General features: G+C 43.7%; 1 protein-coding gene across 2 annotated transcripts in view; it reads left to right on the forward strand.

The window, feature by feature from the left end:
- The window catches only part of gramd1bb (GRAM domain containing 1Bb), an 89,225-nt gene that overhangs the window by 9,904 nt on the left and 57,672 nt on the right, over positions 1-21,649 (forward strand). Inside the window, exon 1 of one of the 2 annotated variants that reach the window (XM_020051754.3) lies at positions 17,504-17,796. The exons of the other annotated variant lie outside the window; for it this stretch is intronic. Coding sequence (XP_019907313.2) covers positions 17,786-17,796 — 11 coding nt within the window. The 5' untranslated portion in view covers positions 17,504-17,785. Of the gene's footprint in view, positions 1-17,503; positions 17,797-21,649 lie in introns of those variants that run through there. 2 annotated transcript variants of the gene reach the window in all.

Here is a 21,649-nt window from a genome sequence, read left to right on the forward strand (position 1 = left end):
ATTTTTTTATAAATGAATGAAAGTATCAGCCAAGGTCCACATATGGCCTTCAAACTTTTTTTGGTAGTAAAGGGTCCAATTCATTTCTGTGTGCAATAGCTAATGTAAATCTTAATACACTGCATTAAATGAAGTCAATATTTTTCATATATCACTGATATAAAGGGTTAAGAAGAGGGTGAGAAAATAAGTAATGTGGATAATAGGCTCTGTGCACAAGCGTATGGACGAACTTCCGCTTTAGCCAGATGTCGGCATATCATTTTCCGGTTTACTTAAGGCGATCACCCGCATCGCCCAAAATTTCAATTTTTAGTAGATGTCTCCAAGACCTGCCTAAAAAAAGCATTAGTGATGTCCATCGAATAGTTGATGCCTGGCCCCTGCTCCAATAAGCAAGCGGAACAAGGGATTCTAACTTTACGTATCGAGTTATCTGCACAACTGCGAGGGTAAGTAGTTTACTGTGGTGTGCCAGCCGGCTATCGGCTAAGCTAGTTAGCGACGTGTTCCTTTTTAGTGTAGTATTAGGCCGGACAATAGAACGCGTAAAAATTCACCCTAGCCTCAAAAACGGCAAAAGATCGCTGGCTGAGCTGGAATGCTAGCGCGTCCCCATAGCAAGTGAATTGAAACAAACCTTTGTTCAGCCTCTTCTAACCTGAATGAAGCTTAAAATTCCATAGCCTCAAAAAAGCACCAAACAGGTCTCCTCTTTTATTTTACTACTGTAACCTAATTTCAAAACGAAACTGAAAAATAACAACTGGCATAGGAAGTAAACATCTGGTCCTATATGGTATTAATTGCGCTTAAACCTGCGTTATGTGGAAGTATATAAAAAATCACCTTTTCTGACTATTTCTAGTCTAGTGTTTGAAGTCATTGAATGGCGCAAGCCATATTTTATTAAAAAGAGGACATTCTCCTGATTAGAATGATGCCCCACTTGTACCTTGAAACTTAAATGAGTCACATACATTATATTTCTTTTTTTTCCTCCGTACAACAGCATCACTCATCTTGTTGTGAGTTTAGGTGTTTACTAATGCGGATGAGTATTAGTAAGTAAACCGGAAACTGCAATACCGACTTCTAGACAAAAGCGGAAGTTCCTCACTACGCTGGTGCACAGAGTCTATTAACACTTTGCACACACGCAGTCCAACCGATAAAGTTTATTCCAACCCTTCCAAATTGGAGAGCTGCAAAGACTGCACTAATGAGTGCTATAGGAAATGTCATAGTCACATAGTTATAAGTGGTGTCCTGGGGAGTTGGACACAACCTGTCTCACTCACAACATTTCTGCAGCACAGTCTGACACTTGCACAAAAACAGATATGTTGAAGCATCATGTTGAAAATAAACAGATAAATGAAGAGGAGATGGAAACATATAATGCCCCCGCCAGCAGACAGTCCACCATTAGCCAAGGTTATCACGGTTGCTAAACAAATCATCACAAAATCATGGGAAGAGGTTTTTACAGTTCTCTGCCCCTTAAGCATGTGAGTGTACTTCACAGGGTCACCATACAATCATTGATTTTGTGTGTCAGTGTTTAAACATTTTTTATTAAACAGTATGAGATTTCAATGTACCATATGTTTTTCTGTGAAATGAGAGAATTGATCAGGGTTTTGAATGATGAGGCTTACTAACTCAATAGTATTTCAATTATTGAACAGTGTCAGAATGTGTTTGTTAGATTTTATCAGGTGATGAGTTTCATTGTGTAGTTGTGACAGTAGAGCCATTTCAGATCTGTCTCCACTCATTGGCTTTGGCCAACTGTTTGGAATTAGTGAGCATGCCACATTTTCCATGGTTGGCCCAACAGTAAACAAATGTGACAGCTACTCAGTCCCCTGATCGCCTATAATCATCTGATTGGGTTGTATATATATATATATATACAGTGGATATAAAAATTCTACACACGCCTGTTAAAATGCCAGGTTTTGAGAAAAAGATAAATCATGTCAGAAATGTTTCCAATGTGACCTATAATGTGAAAAATTCTATTGAAAAACAAACTGAAATCTTCGAGGGGGGAAAATGAAAAATTAAATCCTTACAATAACCTGGTTGCACAAGTGTGCACACCCACTTATAATTGGGGATGTGGCTGTGTTCAGAATTACATTCATGAATCAAACTCATGTTAAATAGAAGTCATTACACACCTGCCATTATTTTAAGTGTCTCTGTTTAATCACAAATAAAGTTCAGCTCTTCTAGTAGGATTTTCCTGACATTTTCTTAGTTGCATTTCAGAGCAAAAGCCATGGTCCACAGTGAGCTTCCAAAGAATTAGTAGGATCTCACTGTTGAAAGATATCAGTCAGGAGAAGGGTACAAAATAATTTCCAAAGCATTAGATGTACCATGGAACACAGTGAATAAAGTCATCATCAAGTAGAGGAAATATGGCACAACAGAGAGATTACCAAGAACTGGATGTCCCTCCAAAATTGATGAAAAGACGAGAAGAAAACTGGTCAGGGTGGCTTCCAAGAGCCCTACAGCAACATTAAAGGAACTGCAGGAATTTCTGGCCTCGTCCTCTGGCCACCTCTAATCCTTTTTTTGGTTTCCCCAATTGGAGACAGGTGTTGGTTATTGCCTCCAATTGGGGACCCTATTTAAGTTCAGTTTGTTGGCCAGGTTGGTGTGGTTTATTTTGGTTAGCCTGTTTTCAGTTAAGCCCATGTCACTGGTTGCTGTTTTTTTGTTTCGTTGGAATCCTTTTTTGCTTCATTAAACATGGATTATCCTTGTGATCTTCAGTCTGCGCCTGTGTCCTTCAACCACCACAGCCGTGACAGAATAAACCACCAAAAAGGAAACCGCAGACGCACAAGGAAGACCCGCCATGGCCACAGGGACAACTCCCTGTGGTTGTGGGAGAAGCCAGAGACGCCGGAGAAGGAAGCTCGGCGTCTCTGCGCTTATTCCGGCTACTCCCGTCCGATTCACCCGATGAGAGGGGAGTATGCCTGGAGGGGCGATTGGGGGTCTGACTCCCTCTCCTCGGACGACGAGGAGGTGGTGTATGGGAGAGTGGAGGAAGACCCCCCTGGAGGCGCCCCAAGACCTTTTTGGGGGGGTGCTATGGGGCGTGGACCAGTGGGGAGAAGTCAAGCCCCTCAGCCGGCAGGAGGAGGAGGTAGTCAAGGAGCTCCTACAGGAGATGCAGAGGACGGAGAGGACGGGTCGTAGGAGAGGAGGCCAGAGGAGGAAGCAGCAGCCCGTGCCTCGTACCAGCCACGGGTTGGAAGGAACGAGTGGTCCCCTGTCCAGTCGGCGTGCCCCACTCCCTACTCCGCAGCCTGCTACCACCCCGCGGCCTACCCCTCGGCCTACCCCGCGGCGCCCTGCTTCCCCAGCTGCTGCTCCGCAGTCGGCTTTACGCCCGGTACCGGCGCCAGGTGTTCACAGCGCCCCGTACTGCCTGGAAGCCAGCGCCGCCAGCGCCCCCCGCTGCCTGGGAGCCGCAGCCAGCGCCGCCAGCGCCCCCCGCTGCCCAGTGGCCGCAGCCGCCAGCGCCCCCCGCTGCCCAGTGGCCGCAGCCGCCAGCGCCCCCCGCTGCCCAGTGGCCGCAGCCGCCAGCGCCCCCCGCTGCCCAGTGGCCGCAGTCGCCAGCTCCTCCCGCTGCCCAGTGGCCTCAGCTGCCAGCTCCCCCCGCTGCCCAGTGGCCGCAGCCGCCAGCTCCTCCCGCTGCCCAGTGGCCTCAGCCGCCAGCTCCTCCCGCTGCCCAGTGGCCTCATCCGCCAGCTCCTCCCGCTGCCCAGTGGCCTCAGCCGCCAGCTCCTCCCGCTGCCCAGTGGCCTCAGCCGCCAGCTCCTCCCGCTGCCCAGTGGCCTCAGCCGCCAGCTCCACCCGCTGCCCAGTGGCCTCAGCCGCCAGCTCCTCCCACTGCCCTGTTTTTGCCACCGCCAGGACCCGCCGTGGACTGGCCGCCGCCCGGGCCCGCAGAAGACTGGCCGCCGCCACCCGAGCCCGCGGGTGACTGGCCGCCGCCCCCCGAGCCCGCGGATGACTGGCCGCCGCCGCCCGAGCCCGCAGGTGACTGGCCGCCGCCGCCCAAGCCCGCGGATGACTGGCCGCCGCCGCCCGAGCCCGCGGATGACTGGCCGCTTTGTCCCGCGGCGCCTTCACCTGCCCAGGAGCCCCCGCATCGTCCCGCGGCGCCCTCTCCTGCCCGGCAGCCGCCGCCTTGTCCTGCGGCGCCCTCGCCTGTCTCGGCCTCAGCGGCGCCCTCGCCTGTCCCGGCCTCAGCGGCGCCCTCGCTTGTACAACCCCTCATGAGTTATTACAGTCATGGTTATAGATCATTGTACAGGGTGTTATTTAAACAATAAGGCACAGGGGAGAATGCTGTATTATGAATACAGTTTCAGGTGGTGGGCTAACATCGAAGAAGACATGTTAGCCTAGCACGAAGACATGTTAGCCTGGCACAAAGACATGTTAGCCTGGCACGAATATGTGTTTCACCACCTGGGTGTCAGAAGGGGGTAACATCCTCATAGCACTGATAGGAGAGACTACATTAGGATATGACAGAGCCAAGTGACTTTCTGTATACAGAGAACATGAGAGGTCCTAGAACTGAGCCCTTAGGTAAACCAGTAGATCCTCTCTATGTTATCGGATTGGAGTGGCCTGCTAGGTAAGATGCGATCCTACAATGTGCAGAGCCTAAGATGCCAAGGCCTGAGAGGGTAGAGAGAAAGATCTGAGGGTTTATAATGTCAAAGGCAGCAGATAGATCAAGGAGGATAGTTTGTCAGTTTAGGCAGTGTGAAGAGCATCTGTGACACAGAGGAGAGTTGAGAAGCCGTCTTGAACCCTGACATGTTAGGGTTGAGGAGACAGTTCTGAGGGAGATAACAGGAAGGTTGGTCAGAGACAACATGTTCACTTCTTTTGAAGGGTTTGAAGGAGAGTGACTCTGGCCGGTCAGAAGGGACACAAGGATGAGTTCATAAGGAAGCTAAGTAATGGGAAGAGTATGTCTCTACAGACGACCTGGAGATGGGAGGAGGGTATGGGATCGTTGTGAGCAACCAGAAATCACTAGTTGCAGGTTTTATGTGGACACAGCAGGGGACGAAAGTGGTTAGCGCGTTATGAAGTTTTGTGTGTGATGGTCCAGTAGACCGAATAGGCTGAGTGATTGATATCATCAAACGTCTGTTGAAGACGGTTGACAGAGTCATGGAGTAATGGAAGGGGAAGGCTGAGGAGTGAGGAAAAGGTGGTAGTTTGCTATGGTTATTTTAAAAAGCTTTAAATGTGGAGTTGTAGAAACTGGCTTTAAAAGCTGATCCAGTAGACAAAAAGAGAGCGAGGAGGGAGCGAATATATCCTAGGCATTTTTGTTTTCCTCCATTAATGCTTGGCTGCACTCATCCCTCTTACATGAGTCACATAGCCACCCAGCAGGAGGGGATGGCCAAGCTGCCAAAAGGAAAGGTGGCAGTATGAATCATAGGATGTGGTTAATGAGGAGAGTAAGGTGGAAGAGGCTGGATCAGGAGACTAAAGATAGAAGGATTTAGCAGATGGGAGAGTTGACAATATATGAGAGTGTAGTAGTGGAGATTGCAATGGTGAGTGACCATGTGGGTAGGTGCTGAATGACTGAGAAATAGAGAAGAAATAGAGATAAAATCTCTACAGGCAAAAAATCTCTACAGGCATCTGATAAATGACAAACATTTTGAGATTGGAATTCAAAGAGGAAAAAGGCAAGTGAGCAAGGGGAAAATCAGAAAATGTCCACTTTGGAGAAATTAGTCAGGCCCTCTAAGACTATGAGAAAACACATTTTAAAGAGGAGGTAGCTGGAGTAGTATCTTCCTGGGAACCTACTGGACAGAACGCAGCAAACAATCCATTCCTGCAATGCAATACACGCATGTTTATATAGGTAGATTCACAAGTGCGTAATGGACGAGGTAAAATAAATGGTGTTGCTAGAAAAAAACACAGGAAACGGGTAAAATAATGAAATGATGTCACGCTTGTCTCACCCACAAGATAGCTGATGTTAGGGATTATTAATATGAATGTAAGTCTAATCTGTTTTTGTCAGACCAAACTGGGGAAAAGGCTTTCTGGTCACTAACCTTGATATGTGAAAACAAATATCAAGATTTAATGAATGGTCAAGAGGTGCAAATTTATCTTTCTGAAAAAGGAACATTTTTGACAAGTCACCAGTTATAAGGAACCTGTTATATAATTACTTTTTTGTTTAATATTTGCACTTTTAATTTAAGCTTCCCAAGTAAATGTCAGAGGTTGCAACAGTAACCATGAGGGACACTGCTTATCAAAAGGTCAATTTCTCACCTCCCTAACCTCATATACAGAAACATGCATCTCTTTTTCCTCAAAAACATTTAATGGCAGCCCCAAAATGTTTTTTGTAAATTAACATGTACTTACACTCACCTAAAGGATTATTAGGAACACCTGTTCAATTTCTCATTAATGCAATTATCTAATCAACCAATCACATGGCAGTTGCTTCAATGCATTTAGGGGTGTGGTCCTGGTCAAGACAATCTCCTGAACTCCAAACTGAATTTCAGAATGGGAAAGAAAGGTGATTTAAGCAATTTTGAGCGTGGCATGGTTGTTGGTGCCAGACGGACCGGTCTGAGTATTTCACAGTCTGCTCAGTTACTGGGATTTTTACCCAGTATTTTTAAGAATGGTGTGAAAAGGGAAAAACATCCAGTATGCGGCAGTCCTGTGGGCGAAAATGCCTTGTTGATGATAGAAGTCAGAGGAGAATGGGCCGACTGATTCAAACTGATAGAAGAGCAACTTTGACTGAAATAACCACTCGTTACAACCGAGGTATGCAGCAAAGCATTTGTGAAGCCACAACACGCACAACCTTGACGCGGATGGGCTACAACAGCAGAAGACCCCACCGGGTACCATTCATCTCCACTACAAATAGGTAAAAGAGGCTACAATTTGCACAAGCTCACCAAAATTGGACAGTTAAAGACTGGAAGAATGTTGCCTGGTCTGATGAGTCTCGATTTCTGTTGAGACATTCAGATGGTAGAGTCAGAATTTTGTGTAAACAGAATGAGAACATGGATCCATCATGCCTTGTTACCACTGTGCAGGCTGGTGGTGGTGGTGTAATGGTGTGGGGGATGTTTTCTTGGCACACTTTAGGCCCCTTAGTGCCAATTGGGCATTGTTTAAATGCCACGGCCTACCTGAGCATTGTTTCTGACCATGTCCATCCCTTTATGACCACCATGTACCCATCCTCTGATGGCTACTTCCAGCACGACAATGCACCATGTCACAAAGCTCGAATCATTTCAAATTGGTTTCTTGAACATGACAATGAGTTCACTGTACTGAAATGGCCCCCACAGTCACCAGATCTCAACCCAATAGAGCGTCTTTGGGATGTGGTGGAACGGTAGCTTTGTGCCCTGGATGTGCATCCCACAAATCTCCATCAACTGCAAGATGCTATCCTATCAATATGGGCCAACATTTCTAAAGAATGCTTTCAGCACCTTGTTGAATCAATGCCACGTAGAATTAAGGCAGTTCTGAAGGCGAAAGGGGGTCAAACACAGTATTAGTATAGTGTTCCTAATAATCCTTTAGGTGAGTGTATGTGTATACTTTCAGGCCTTCAGAATAATATTCGTGCCACTACGTTTTCTCACTTGGAGGCAACAGGTTGCAACAATTTATTGGCCAGGGTCAAACTAGGCTACGACAGCACTTATCTGTTCATTAGGTCTGAAGAGAAGGGATTATGACGGTCTGTGTCTCAGTTGTGGATTATTATTGGATCTCAGGCTGATGTGGGGCCAATGTGGACGCTTACCGTGTAAGCAATGTTTCATATCGGCATAGTTTGATATTTCCAAATGAGTTTCTGAATACTCCCAGGCTTTCAGATAATTAGAAAGCAGGGGAAACTACCCCCAAGGAAACAGCCTTTCTTATATGTGTCACGACGGTTGATATGGAGACGGAGGCAAATGCAGAGGTTCGAAGGGTTTCCCCCTTTTTATTAAACAAAGAAGAATGGATAACTTAAACTGAGTGCCGGGCACTACGAAAAGTCCAATGGCGCAGGAGCACAGGAGCACAGGAGCACAGGCGCACAGGCGCACAGGCGCACAGGCGCACAGGCGCACAGGCGCACAGGCGCACAGGCGCACAGGAGCACAGGAGCACAGGAGCACAGGAGCACAGGAGCACAGGAGCACAGGAGCACAGGAGCACAGGAGCACAACCGGTATACACAACATATACACACACAATGAACCACAAGGACAAGGAGAAAAGGACTGAACTAAATACACTGAGAAAACGAGGAGAACAGAAACAGGTGGGGGCTAAAACACAGGTGAACTGAATATAAGGTTGAACAGAAACAAGAACAGGAAAGACCATACAAGGACAAGACAAGGAAACACAGAAAACACGAAGCGGAATAGCCCCTTCAGGAAGGGACCATTACACATACAAGGACAAGACAAGGAAACACAGAAGACACAAAGCGGAATGGCCCCTTCAGGAAGGGACCATCACAATATGATGGTCCATGATCCTTTGGTTATTTTAACCACCAAACAACTCTGGTGGAACTGGATTTTCACCCGTGTTATAGAGCAGGAGTGTCCAAACAGTTCCACGGAGGGCCGAGTGTCTGCAGGTTTTCGCACTCTCTTTGTACTTGACTAATTAGGTTACTAATTGGTTAGTTTCTACCCTCACCTGGTTGTTTCGGTGTGAACTGGGAACCAATGTATTGGAAAAACCAAAAACCTGCAGACACTCGGCCCTCCGTGGAATGGTTTGGACACCCCTGTTATAGAGGATTCCAAAAAGTAAACAAGTTAATGTAACAGATGGATTTAATAGTTAAAGAGAGTATACGATTGTATTACATATACTAAAGATAGCAGTTCTCCAGAGATTTGAGGTTGCAAGAGTTAAGAAACGTGGAGAGGCTGGGGAGAAAGCGAAAAGAGAGCTTTTCTAAAACTATCTCTGTTATACCCCAACATGTGGATTTGGGGGATGTTTTACAAACACTTAGCCCACTACATTATCAGTGAACACATTCCAGTCTATGCCTTCCTCTGTTTAAAGATTTTACCAAGCCTATACAAATACTGCATTACATTTGAATTAGGACATAGAAACAGATAAAAGAATGTAAATGGAACAGCAGCAACAAATAGTATTCAAATGACATAATATAAAATAGGTACAGTACATCTGAATGGATATACTACAAAATGAAGGCTCATTAAATGGGTAGTAAAATAACATTTTGATTTTTCAATCATTTCAACCCCAGCTCCATCGTCCCAGGCTTGTGGACATTAGCAACAGCCCCATAATGCTAACTAGTTTCTATCATGATTAAACATTCCATCATCAAATTGCATAATTGCTAGAATACTTACATACTGTTTGGATGCTCAGGAAGGACCTCATGAATATCAAAATAGTACACGTTGCTGCTAAGCCATAAAGTGAAGTTGATAGCACTACAACAACTGATAAGCACCACGGACGAGTGTTATAACAGGTGCAAAATGTTTGTTGTTTAACAATGGAGGTCTTAGGATTCCAGAACCAGAGATATAAAACAGATAATATGAAAGACAGATAAAAGCGCATGGATTGCTCAATTGTAAAATGTATTTACACATTCTTAAAAAGTTTGAAAGTGTCATGCGTTAACGTTTGTAATTACAAAGCAATTCCAATAAATTATTTAAAATTATTTAAAAGTACTTACAATGCAAACGGCATTTTCTGGAATGTCTTCTGTGGAAGCCGCGGATTTAATAATGCTTTTACATCGCAGCCGGGGCGCCTCCAGCAGGTCACGCCTCCTAACTTTGTCATTGGTTACACGTCATCGTTCTTCAAGTTAGAACTTTACCGGCTACAATGATTAAAATTGTGGATAATGCTTAACTAGTTAGTTCAGATAGTTGTTGACGTTTGACAACCAAATATATTGATACTTCCTGTCCCGTAGAAATGCCATTCTCACGAAATGCCATTCTCACCGTGACATCACGTCATTTAATTTGATCTATTGACAACAAACTCATTCGCTTCCATATAAACGCTGGCTATTGTCACCATATCGCGATTAATCTCTTCAACATGTAACAAACACAAGTCCATAGTAGAGCAATCAAAAATTTTATTTCACAAGTTGCTTCCAGTCATTACGAGAATGCCGCACATCTTGAGTAAGGTTGCTCTCTGTTGGTTCAGTCACTGTCTCACTACTCTCTGGGCCACTCTGTCTTCCAACTCCTGAAGCCCATCCCTCAGCTTGCTCCTCCACCAGCATCTCTACCCTTGCTTCCATCACTGGCTTACTAGTTTACGATCCATTTTCCAAAACTAAAAACATAATTGAATTGTATGACGCAGTTACAGGGGGTTATGGCAATGATTTAGATAGTATTACCTTATATTTCTAATTTTATTAAAATGTTTTGTCAGTGAAATGGTCACCTGGCTAATGTAGCTTCCTTTCATGGCCTCTTACTGAGATGTGAAGAATTACATGATTTTACCTTTTTCCATGGATTCACAGGCAAAATATGAACCCGTTATCTAGTTACCAGTCTAATTATTCACAAAACTATAATGCAGGTGGCAACATTACCATAGCTAACTTTTAAACATCTACTCAAAGGTACTGAAAAGGAGGGTTTGGCAGATAGTCAAACCTCAGATCGAAGAGGAACAATGCAGATTCCATCCTGGTCGCGGAACAACCGACCAGCTCTTTACTCCTGCAAGGATCCTGGAGGAGGCCTGGGAATATGCCAATCCAATCTACATGTGTTTTGTGGATCTGGAGAAGGCGTATGACCGGGTACCCCGGGAGATACTGTGGGAGGTGCTGTGGGAGTATGAGGTGAGGAGGTCCCTTCTGGGGGCTATCCAATCCCTGTACGTCCGAAGTGAGAGCTGTGTTCAGGTTCTCTGTAGTAAGTTGGACCCGTTCCAGATAGGGGTTGGCCTCCGCCAGGGCTGTGCTATATCACCAGTCCTGTTTGTAACTTTTATGGACAGGATATCGGGGCGTAGTAGGGGTGGGGAGGGGTTGCAGTTCGGTGGGCTGGGGATCTCATCGCAGCTTTTTGCGGATGATGTGGTCCTGAAGGCATCATCGGTCTGTGACCTTCAGCACTCACTGGACCGGTTCGCAGCCGAGTGTGAAGCGGTCGGGATGAGGATTAGCACCTCTAAATCAGAGGCCATGGTTCTCAGCAGGAAACCGATGGAGTGCCTCCCCCGGGTAGGGAATGAGTTGTTACCCCAAGTAAAGGAGTTCAAGTATCTCGGGGTCTTGTTCGCGAGTGAGGGGACAATGGAGCGGGAGATTGGTCGGAGAATCGGAGCAGCAGGGGCGGTATTTCGTTCGCTTTACCGAACCGTTGTGACGAAAAGAGAGCTGAGCCGGAAGGCAAAGCTCTCGATATACCGGTCAATTTTTGTTCCTACCCTCACCTATGGTCATGAAGGCTGGGTCATGACCAAAAGGACTAGATTGCAAGTACAAGCGGCTGAAATGGGTTTTCTCAGAAGGGTGGCTGGCTTCTCTCTTAGGGATAGGGTGAGAAGCTCAGCCATCCGTGAGGAACTCGGAGTAGAGCCGCTGCTCCTTTGCATCGAAAAGAGCCAGTTGAGGTGGTTCGAGCATCTGGTAAGGATAACCCCAGGACGTTAAACTGACTAATGTTTCTTATGAAGTTTACTTCCATAACAAATAGCATCTATGAACTGCATGGGTTTTGCCACTGGCTGTTTTAATAGCTTAAAAGCCAGTAAGTATCTTACTACTTGGAATAGTAAAAAACATTGATCCCATGCTAATTAGACAGAAGACAAGCTTTACAATGCCAAAGCAATATCATTTCAGGGCATAACAATGTTATTTTTTTTCTGATACAATAAAAATCAGGTTACGATTATTGATGAGAACATTTTGGAAACCCCTCCTTTTACTGCGCAAAGGATTGTGGTGTATATTTCCCCAAAAAGCATGCATTGATGCGTTCTTTGAAATAGTACACTTTTGGCATACTATTTTCAGTGTACTACTTGTTGCAGTATATTTTGCTGCAATAGATTTCGCTGTTTCCCTGGCTGTTTTTCAGGATGTCGTCCTTAGGTGCTGAATCTTGTAGCACTTCTATTGTGTCTGTGACATCTAGTAAGTTGGCAAACCTTGGTGGGCAGGGCTCAGCTGAGATTGTGTCCGTGAGCAAGGGTTGTTGAGGCTGAGTGGTTTTATCATTGTCCTTGTATAATCCGTTCACCGCATGTCCATTTAGGTGCTGAAGTGAAGTCCTGTGGTCATTCATACTGTGTCCAGATGTGTGTGTGCCATTCTGGTTGTGGATTGGCAGAAGGATGACGGAGGAAGAAGTAGATATTGTCCTTAAGCACTCTTGACCCCAGTTTGTTTGGCTGGTGGCCATTTTGTTGAAACAGTTGCCTCTGACTCCAGAAAAGATTGAAGTTGTCAATGAAGTTCACTCCTTTTATATTGCAGGTTTTTTTCAGCCATGTATTAAGCCCAAGCAAGCGTGAAAACCTGTTTGTTCCTCTTGCTGGGAGTGATCCACTGATGAAAGTTTGAACTGTCAGTCTTTTAAGTGTTTCAGAAAGTTCATTGAAATCCTTCTTTAGGAGTTCTGACTGCTCTTTATGAATGTCATTCTTCCCCACATGAATGACGAGTCTATTTGCAGTCTTATGTTTCATCAGAATGTTCTGAAGTTCCCTGTTTACATCAGAAGTTGTTGCTTGTGGAAGGCAGCATGTAGTTGTATCCCTGCTACTAATGTTTTTGATTATGGAGTCACCCACTATCAGAGTCCTGGGCTCAGCTGTGCTCTGAGCTGAATGCCGCTGTCTGCTCAACCTTGAGCACCTGTTAGCTTTAGAGTTAGCTACTGGCTGATTCAGTCTATGTTCAAACACATTCTTCAAGTTTGGGGATTCCTCATTCAATAATACATCAAATCTGTTCTCAAGATGTATAGGCGGTGATAGGAGACCAGTGTTTGCAATCCTTGTCAGAGCCGTATTTGGGGTAGAGGATGCTACTGCGGCAATATGTGATACTCGTGACAGTCTGATGTCTCGAGTGCCTTTAGGTTTCGTTCCCTGTTTATGCCATCGATGTGTAAGTCGATCGGCTTGTTTCTCTACACTCAGTATGGTCTGTTGAGGAGCATTAGATTCATGGGACTCACCGGCTGTGTGCTGAGGGTGTCCATGATGGAGCTCTGTTGTGTGTTCCGTCTGGCTTGGTGATCCCACAAATAACTTTGTTTCAAGAACTGCAATCCTTTGTAAAAGTTTGTGGCAGTTAGTACAGCAAGTCGATTCCAGAAGAGGCATTTTCTCTTATCCTTAAGAGTTCCTTTTCCCGGAATGTAAGCTTTCTGTGGGAGACTGGTTGTATATAAAAAAAAATATATAATAATTCTGCTTTTTTGTAGTAATCCAAGCGTTTGAGCACAATCCAGGCGTTTGAGCACTGTGCTGATTTGCTGAGTTTAAAATTAGGTGGTAAAAGGAAATAAAGTATAAGAATATAAAAGCGATAGAGCAAAGCACGGAGCAGTAAGCAAGAGCGTCCAAACCGGCGGGGGCAGGGAGGTGGAAGTTTCCCAAACTCCCTGAAAACTGGTGTTGTCAAACCCCTCCTGAAAAAGAGCAATCTGGATAAGACCATATTAAACAACTATAGACCGATCTCAAATCTTCCTTTCATAGGCAAGATCATTGAAAAAGTTGTCTTCAATCAGCTGAACAAATTCTTAAGCTCAAACGGATACTTTGACAATTTTCAATCTGGTTTCCGACCGCATCACAGCACAGAGACAGCGCTCATTAAGATAATAAACGATATTCGCTTAAATACTGACTCAGGCAAATTATCAGTGCTGATACTACTTGATCTCAGTGCTGCATTTGACACTGTCGATCACAACATACTTCTAGACAGGCTGGAAAACTGGGTGGGGCTCTCTGGGATAGTCCTAAAATTGTTCAGGTCATACTTAGAAGCAAGAGGGTATTATGTGAGTATAGGAGACCATAGGTCTGAGTGGACGTCCATGACATGCGGAGTTCCTCAAGGCTCAATTCTTGCGCCACTCCTATTCAACCTGTACATGCTCCCAATGAGCCAAATAATGAGAAAGAACCAAATCTCTTATCACAGCTATGCAGATGACACACAGATCTACTTAGCCCTATCGCCAAACGATTACAGCCCAATTGACTCCCTGCTCCAATGCATTGATGAAATAAATAGTTGGATGTGCCAAAACTTTCTTCAGTTAAACAAAGATAAAACTGAAGTTATTGCGTTTGGAAATAAAGATGAAGTTCTCAAGGTGAACGCGTACCTTCACTCTAAAGGTCAAACAACTAAAAATCAAGTCAGGAATCTCGGTGTATCTCTAGAGTCAGACCTTAACTTCAGTAGTCATGTTAAAGCAATAACTAAATCAGCATACTATCATCTGAAAAATATTGCAAGAATTAGATGCTTTGTTTCTAGTCAAGACTTAGAAAAACTAGTGCATGCTTTCATCACCAGCAGGGTGGATTATTGTAATGGACTCCTCACTGGCCTTCCCAAAAAGACCATAAGACAGTTGCAGCTCGTACAGAACGCCGCGGCCAGGATTCTCAGCAGAACCAGAAAATATGATCATATCACACCAGTCCTCAGGTCTTTACTCTGGCTGCCAGTTACATATAGGATCGATTTTAAAATATTACTACTGGTATATAAATCGTTCAAAGGCCTAGGACCTCAATACATTGCAGATATGCTCAATGAATATAAACCCAAACGAACACTCAGATCATTAGGATCACATCAGCTAGAAATACCAAGGGTTCACTCTAAGCAAGGAGAGTCTGCTTTTAGCTATTATGCCAGTCGCAGCTGGAACCAGCTTCCAGAAGAGATCAGATGTGCTCCTACAGTAGTCACATTCAAATCCAGACTCAAAACACATCTATTTTACTTTGCATTTAATGAATGAGCACTGTGCCACTGTCCGTCCGACTGTTTTCACTGTCCTTTATTTTATTATATTTTTTATTCTAAACTGTATTTGACTTTATATTCTTAACGGTTTTAATTTTTCTTATTTCTTCACTGTTCTGTATTTGATTTTATATTCTTAATGGTTTTTATTCTTTCTTATTTCTGTAACAGTACCTCTGTCAAATGGATATTTATGTAAAGCACTTTGAATGACCATTGTGTATGAAATGTGCTATATAAATAAAATTGCCTTGCCTTGCCTTGCCTACTATGATTTGAGATATACTAATCTTCTCGCATACTAATATGGCATACTATATAGTATGCAAGTATGCGATTAGAGATTCAGACCTGGTCAGTACAGAAATAATTATCTTATTGCTAGCTAGTAGCTACCAGACACCTCTGCCCAAGATCTGAAGAAGAATGTTCATTTATTAGAATTTGCACTAAATGCGTTTATGTGGTAGGTAGAATTGAGGAGCATTTAGCGCTTTTTATGGTCGTCATCAACTAAATCCCTCTCACTGATTATCAGAGAATGCTGATTGGTCCGGCCAGAACTTGGTTTGTTTTATCATGCCGACACACAGTGGCGATGCGAGATTTGGGGAAAGCGGTCACCTTTAAGTTTTGAATGCAGGAAAAATCCTGGTCTAGTATATATCCAAACCAAGGGGCAAACTCTGAGGCTGAAAAATTAAGCCTACCCGAAGTGCCAAAATCTGTAATTCATCGAATGGCAAGCAAGTTTATTTATATAGCACAATTAATTCATAGAAGCAATTCAATGTGCTTTACAAAGAAAAAAACTCACGGTTTGTCTTTTCTGCTATTGCCTCAGCTAATTCCATTCACTGACAAGTAAGTTTACAATCAAGTGACATCCAAATAAAGGACTGATAGTCTATGCTCATAACTAAAGTTATGTGAAAATTTGATATCTAATCAACCTATTTTTAATTGTCCTGAACAAAATGTGGCTGAAGCATTTTAAGCACAAGTTTTGTTGAATAGTTTCAGGTTAACTTCTGGTAAAGTTACGGTTACTGGCTACTAACTGCTGGCTAGCAACCGCTAGCAATGCAGAATAACATACTGGTAGCATTTAGCCTAGCTTTTTAGCTTTTGCTAACTTGGTAATGTCACGCTAGGTGGGTTTTGTTTTAGCAACCAAGCACCTCAGCTGCACTCACGCCCCACCTCTTTGCCCATTTTTGGTTTTCCAGGAATTAGGCTAATCTTTGGCAGCTAATCTCTGCCAAAGATTAGCTTCAAAATGATTCTTCAGGCACCTATGGGTGATGTCACAGTTACTACATCCATATTTATTTTACAGTCTATGGTCCAAACCAGGCATCCATTTCCACAATTAAGATTTCATGTTATGAAAATGTTGCCAGGTCCACTTTAAGAGAGGATGCAGAGAAATACCAAACCAAGTCAAAAGGGAGGATTTACTGTATACTGCTGGGGCTTTAAATCCACTTTATCGGCACTTAGGCTACTTGAGAAAATGAATGTAACTTTAGACAGTTCTCAAAGTATCCAATAGAGTTGGATAAAGACTATTTCAGGGAACTTGTGCGTGAAGTTTTCCACTTGAGCTGTTGGATATTCTATATCAACCAAAGGGTTGAAAAATAATTTGTGAATCACAACTTTGCCTGAGGTATTTTTAGATGCTCTTCATTTTGATGTAACCACTCAAGTAGCACCACCAGGAGCTGTAAAATAGAACAATAAAATATTAAGTACGCTGTATCTTACAGGAAGTGAATCATATATACAGGAATAGAAACATAGTTAAAGAGTCAACAGATTTCCCAAATTGATTGACTTATATCCAACTATGTTTAAGGTTGGATTAAATACCTTTGTTATATGTGTTTTCTAGTGATTTTGTGTGGATTGTACTGTCTGCATAATGTTTCTCAGTGTGTTCTGTTTCAGCGTAGTGGGCCTTGTGGGTACGGGTTTTGCTCTGTTTCAGTGTTGTGGGCTTTGTGGGTACTGGTTGTTTGATTCAAAAGAACCCATGATGTAAAGTGACCTGAGTGCAGGTGATGTCAGACTCTCCATTCATGAAAAGCATGAATAATAGAGCAGGCTCAGAGCCCAAAGCAGAGGCAGAATGCAAAGTAGAAGCTACAACTGTCTTTTTGCCCCTTTCTCCCTCCCTGTCTCTCTCTCTCTCTCAACCACTCTCTTTCTTTTTCTACTCTGTCAGTCTGTGTTTGCCTGTGAATACTGGATAAAACAAGTGATGTATCCCTTGCATGGACACAGAGATAGTAGGCGCACCAGTCAGTCGTACGGAGGAGCTGACAAATGTATGGGGAACATAAAAGAGGTGTGTGTGTGTGTGTGAGAGAGAAAGAGAAAAAGGGGGAGAGAGAGAGAGAGAGAGGGAGGAAGGCAGGGAGCAGATAGACACAGATAGATAGAAATTAAACCGTGCACCAGCTTCAGTACTCTCCATAAGGAACGATTTGTGCTCTCTTCTCTCTGCTTCATCTCATCTGGATGGAATGCTCCGGAATCCATCCTCCTCCGTCCCTTTCCTTCTACTCTTCCCTGACCATGGCTCTGTTGGTTAAATGAAGCATTGGCTTGAAAAGAGGCTGATCGCATCAGAGCTGGGTCTACATGGCTACCAGGTTAGTAGGGTGAGAGCAGCCTGCCTGTCCGCATGCAAAAATACAGACCCATTTGTCTGCTGCTGCTCATTCCAGCGCTGAAGATGGGGGTGGGGGTGTGAGGGGAGTGTCAGTCAACAGCCCAGCGATCCCCTTCTCCCATCTGGCAGGTGTTGTGGCAGGGACATAATCTAGTTTGTTATTAAGTGATCACTTTAGTAGTAGATCAGATCCCCTTATCCTGCTAAATGAAATCTCTTAGGGCTCCCTGTTTTCTCTCTGTTCAGATCTCTCCTGGAGAGGAGAAGAAGCAGTGTTCAGATGAGCCACTGTATGAACGGCTCCTCGTTGCTCCTTTCTCTGTTTGAAGAGATGGAGGTGTTTGAGTGCGTCACAGCAAACAACGGAGGCTGGATATTTCTGAGTAATGTGAAGGAAGCTGTTGTGCCCATGAGTGACTGTTGAGAAGTTGCCTTGGTCAATCAGCTTTGCTGGCGTTGCAGTTCAGTGTCTTGTAATTCTAGCGGAATTATTTGCAGGTTTTGAGAATGTGTTGGAGGTGTTTGGGTGAGTGTGGTATGTGTTGGTGTTAATGTGATATTTGGGTGTGGTATGTGTAGGCTAATATAATGTGTGTACATGCATTATATGGATTATATGGGTTATTTTTGCTTATTTGACCTGTGTGTACTGCCTTTTAGAGACCATTTCTGTGTTTGTGCATGTGCATATGTGTCTTGTGTGTGTGTAGTAGTGGTGGAGGTGGAGGGGTGGGGGTGGGGTTAGCTCAGTCCACTCCTGCCCTTTGGAGCATGGTGAAGCAGAAGGACCATTGCCAGATGGGTATTTTCCAGGGTCAGCAAAAGCGGCAGTGAAAACAAGGCCCCTCGGAACAGCCCGGAACTTTGGGTATTGTGAAGCAGAGAATTGCCCTCCCCGTTTGGATAGCCTGAGGCCAGAGTTTTAGAGCACATCACAATAAAAAAAGATATATATATCAATAGTATCACAACTTTTCTTCTCTAACTGGATGTTAATTATTTGAACAGTATGTACAATACATTGGTTGTGTTTAGTACTTGGACGCATATCATTTTTAGTAATGATTGTCGTCGGCAACTCATAGACATTACTAGACGCTGGGTATAGTCACTGATGAAGAACTGCCTGGCCTGTACTACAGCCATCTTCAGTTCTAATTTGTTTCTGGGCCTTTTAGTCTTAATTTTTTGTTGCATGCTCCAATGGATTTAAATTGACTTGACTTGGCGAGCAAAGACATTCCCTGGTAGCTATGGCTGTGTGTATGGGGTATTTCTCCTGTTACATAATGAAGTGCCATCTAATGAGTTTAGTTGCATCTGAGCAGACAAGATGTTACACTCCAGAATTCATCCTGCTTCTGTCGTCAGCAGTTACATCTTCTATGAAGACAAATGGCAGCCATACATGCCTTAAACATAATCCCTAAAACCATACAGCTCCGGAAACAATTAAGAGACCACTGCACATCTTTCTTTCCTTTCCTAATAAGTTGAAAAGGAACGTTTTGAGTGAGGAACAGAAGTGTTCAATTTGCTGAAGGCTCTTGTTAGTACTTTTTAGGCTTTGTAGTGTTTTTGCACTTGGCAGGCCAGCCTCTGTAGTTTGACTGGTGTCAAAGTCTTTTACGGATGGTAGTGGTTCGCACATCCACGCCTACCTGGAGAATGTTTCTGATATATGTCACAGAACGTGATCACACTTACAAACAGTGGTGGCTCATTTTGACAGAATGTTTATGTCAACACACATGTTTTACAGTCCACTTCACTGCCCTGGACGATTTGGATTTATTTAGTCCATGAGGAGGAGTGCCCCTTACTGGCTATCCACCACCACTTCCAATTACAACTGCTCCCATCAAGGGACCAACCAGGACTGACCCTGTTTAGCTTCACACGCAGGGTGCTATGCCGACAGGTACATTGTCTTCTTTCCAAGGAGAAAGAGGACATAGCTGGAAGCAGGCTTTTGTGGCCATTATGAGTGTGATTCATTACAGTTATAGAGGGAGACTAACAATAATGGGGAGATAAAACTCCAGGTATTGTTATCGATGAGGACAACCAATGATCTGACCAGGCTCGTGGTAGAACTGTGTGCTCAGATCTTTTTTCTGACAGGTTCAGAGGTTTTGATGGAAGTGAAGTTGACCATTACTAGGGCAGTATGGCTGCATTAATACAAATTAAACCCAGTATGACAGCCTAAAAATTCCATTAAGGAGACAAATTTACCACTGGTATATGAGAACAGTTTTGTGTGTTCATGTGTGTCAGTGTGTGCGGCAGCATGTATCCTGTTTCACCTACATCAATACACACCTCTGTTTGTGTAGGTGTGTGTGGCTTCAAAAAGCGTCTCAGACAAACCCTAGGTTCAGGCAAACTGATGATCATGCGGGAGAATAGCTGTGTCCTCTGCATTAAATCAGCTCACTGCATTATTCACTGATACCACAAACCAAATGTTGAGGGCAGCTTGTGAAATTTGGCTTTCACACACAAATATTGAAAAGCCAAAGCTACTTCAACAATGTGAAACTTCAAGGGCAATAAAAAACTAACTTACTGAATTTTAAGCAGTGACCACAGAGAAACATTTAGTAATAGAATTGCGTTCTGTTTAAATACCAAAGAAACGTTTTATTTATATTTTAAATTCAATATTTTGTCTCCCAGTCTAAATTCAGGTAAGCTAACTCAGTGCTAACATGCAGAGCAGAAAGTCAACAGAATCTTCCCAGGCCCAGAGAGGGTCTCTCCAGCCACACAGCAAATGTATTTTCAGAGACATTCAATCAAATGTACCATTTATAATTCAGTAAAATAATTCATGCAGTGGTGTATTGGGCATAGTTTACCAACACTTGAGGTGCTGTATTGCTATTAAACCTGTTACCAATGCAAAAGAAATGTGTTATTCAGTCTCAAACCCTAGCTTTCCGCTAATCAGCATTCACGGTTTGAACCACCTGGTATATTTCACTCTTGAAGTGATAGGTTGTATAACATGGTTAATGAGACCCCAGCCAAACATTTTATTTTACTATTCTAATTTTGTTGGAAACCAGTGTTTATTACCAATAAGGTACCTCGGGTATCCAGCAGCTCCCACACAGCCTAGTCAAATGCTCTTCTCTGCTCTTGGGTTGCACTCTGCTGTGCGTTATTGGTGGAACAAGCATTCCCTAAAGCTAGGATAGAAGACGAAAACTTCTGAAATCCTACATTTTTAAACCCACATTTAGTATATACAACTCCAGAATGTATGTATGTTTTAAATATCTAACATGAACTAGCTACAGTGGGGCAAAAAGATATTTAGTCAGCCACCAATTGTGCAAGTTCTCTTAAAAAGATGGGAGAGGCCTGTCATTTTCATCATAGGTACACTTCAACTATGAGAGACAAAATGAGAAAAGAAAATCCAGAAAATCACATTGTAGGTAAATTATGGTGGAAAATAAGTATTTGGTCAATAACAAAAGTTCATCTCAATACTTTGTTATATACCCTTTGTTGGCAATGACAGAGGCCAAACATTTTCTGTAAGTCTTCACAAGGTTTTCACACACTGTTGCTGGTATTTTGGCCCATTCCTCCATGCAGATCTCCTCTAAAGCAGGGATGTTTTGGGGTGTCGCTGGGCAACACAGACTTTCAACTCCCTCCAAAGATTTTCTATGGGGTTGAGATCTGGTTTCTGGCTAGGCCACTCCAGGACCTTGAAATGCTTCTTATGAAGCCACTCCTTCGTTGCCCGGGCGGTGTGTTTGGGATCATTGTCATGCTGAAAGACCCTTGCTGATGGAAGGAGGTTTTCACTCAAA

The sequence above is a fragment of the Esox lucius genome, chromosome 1 (assembly GCF_011004845.1).
Source record: "Esox lucius isolate fEsoLuc1 chromosome 1, fEsoLuc1.pri, whole genome shotgun sequence".
Taxonomy (NCBI): Eukaryota; Metazoa; Chordata; class Actinopteri; order Esociformes; family Esocidae; genus Esox; species Esox lucius.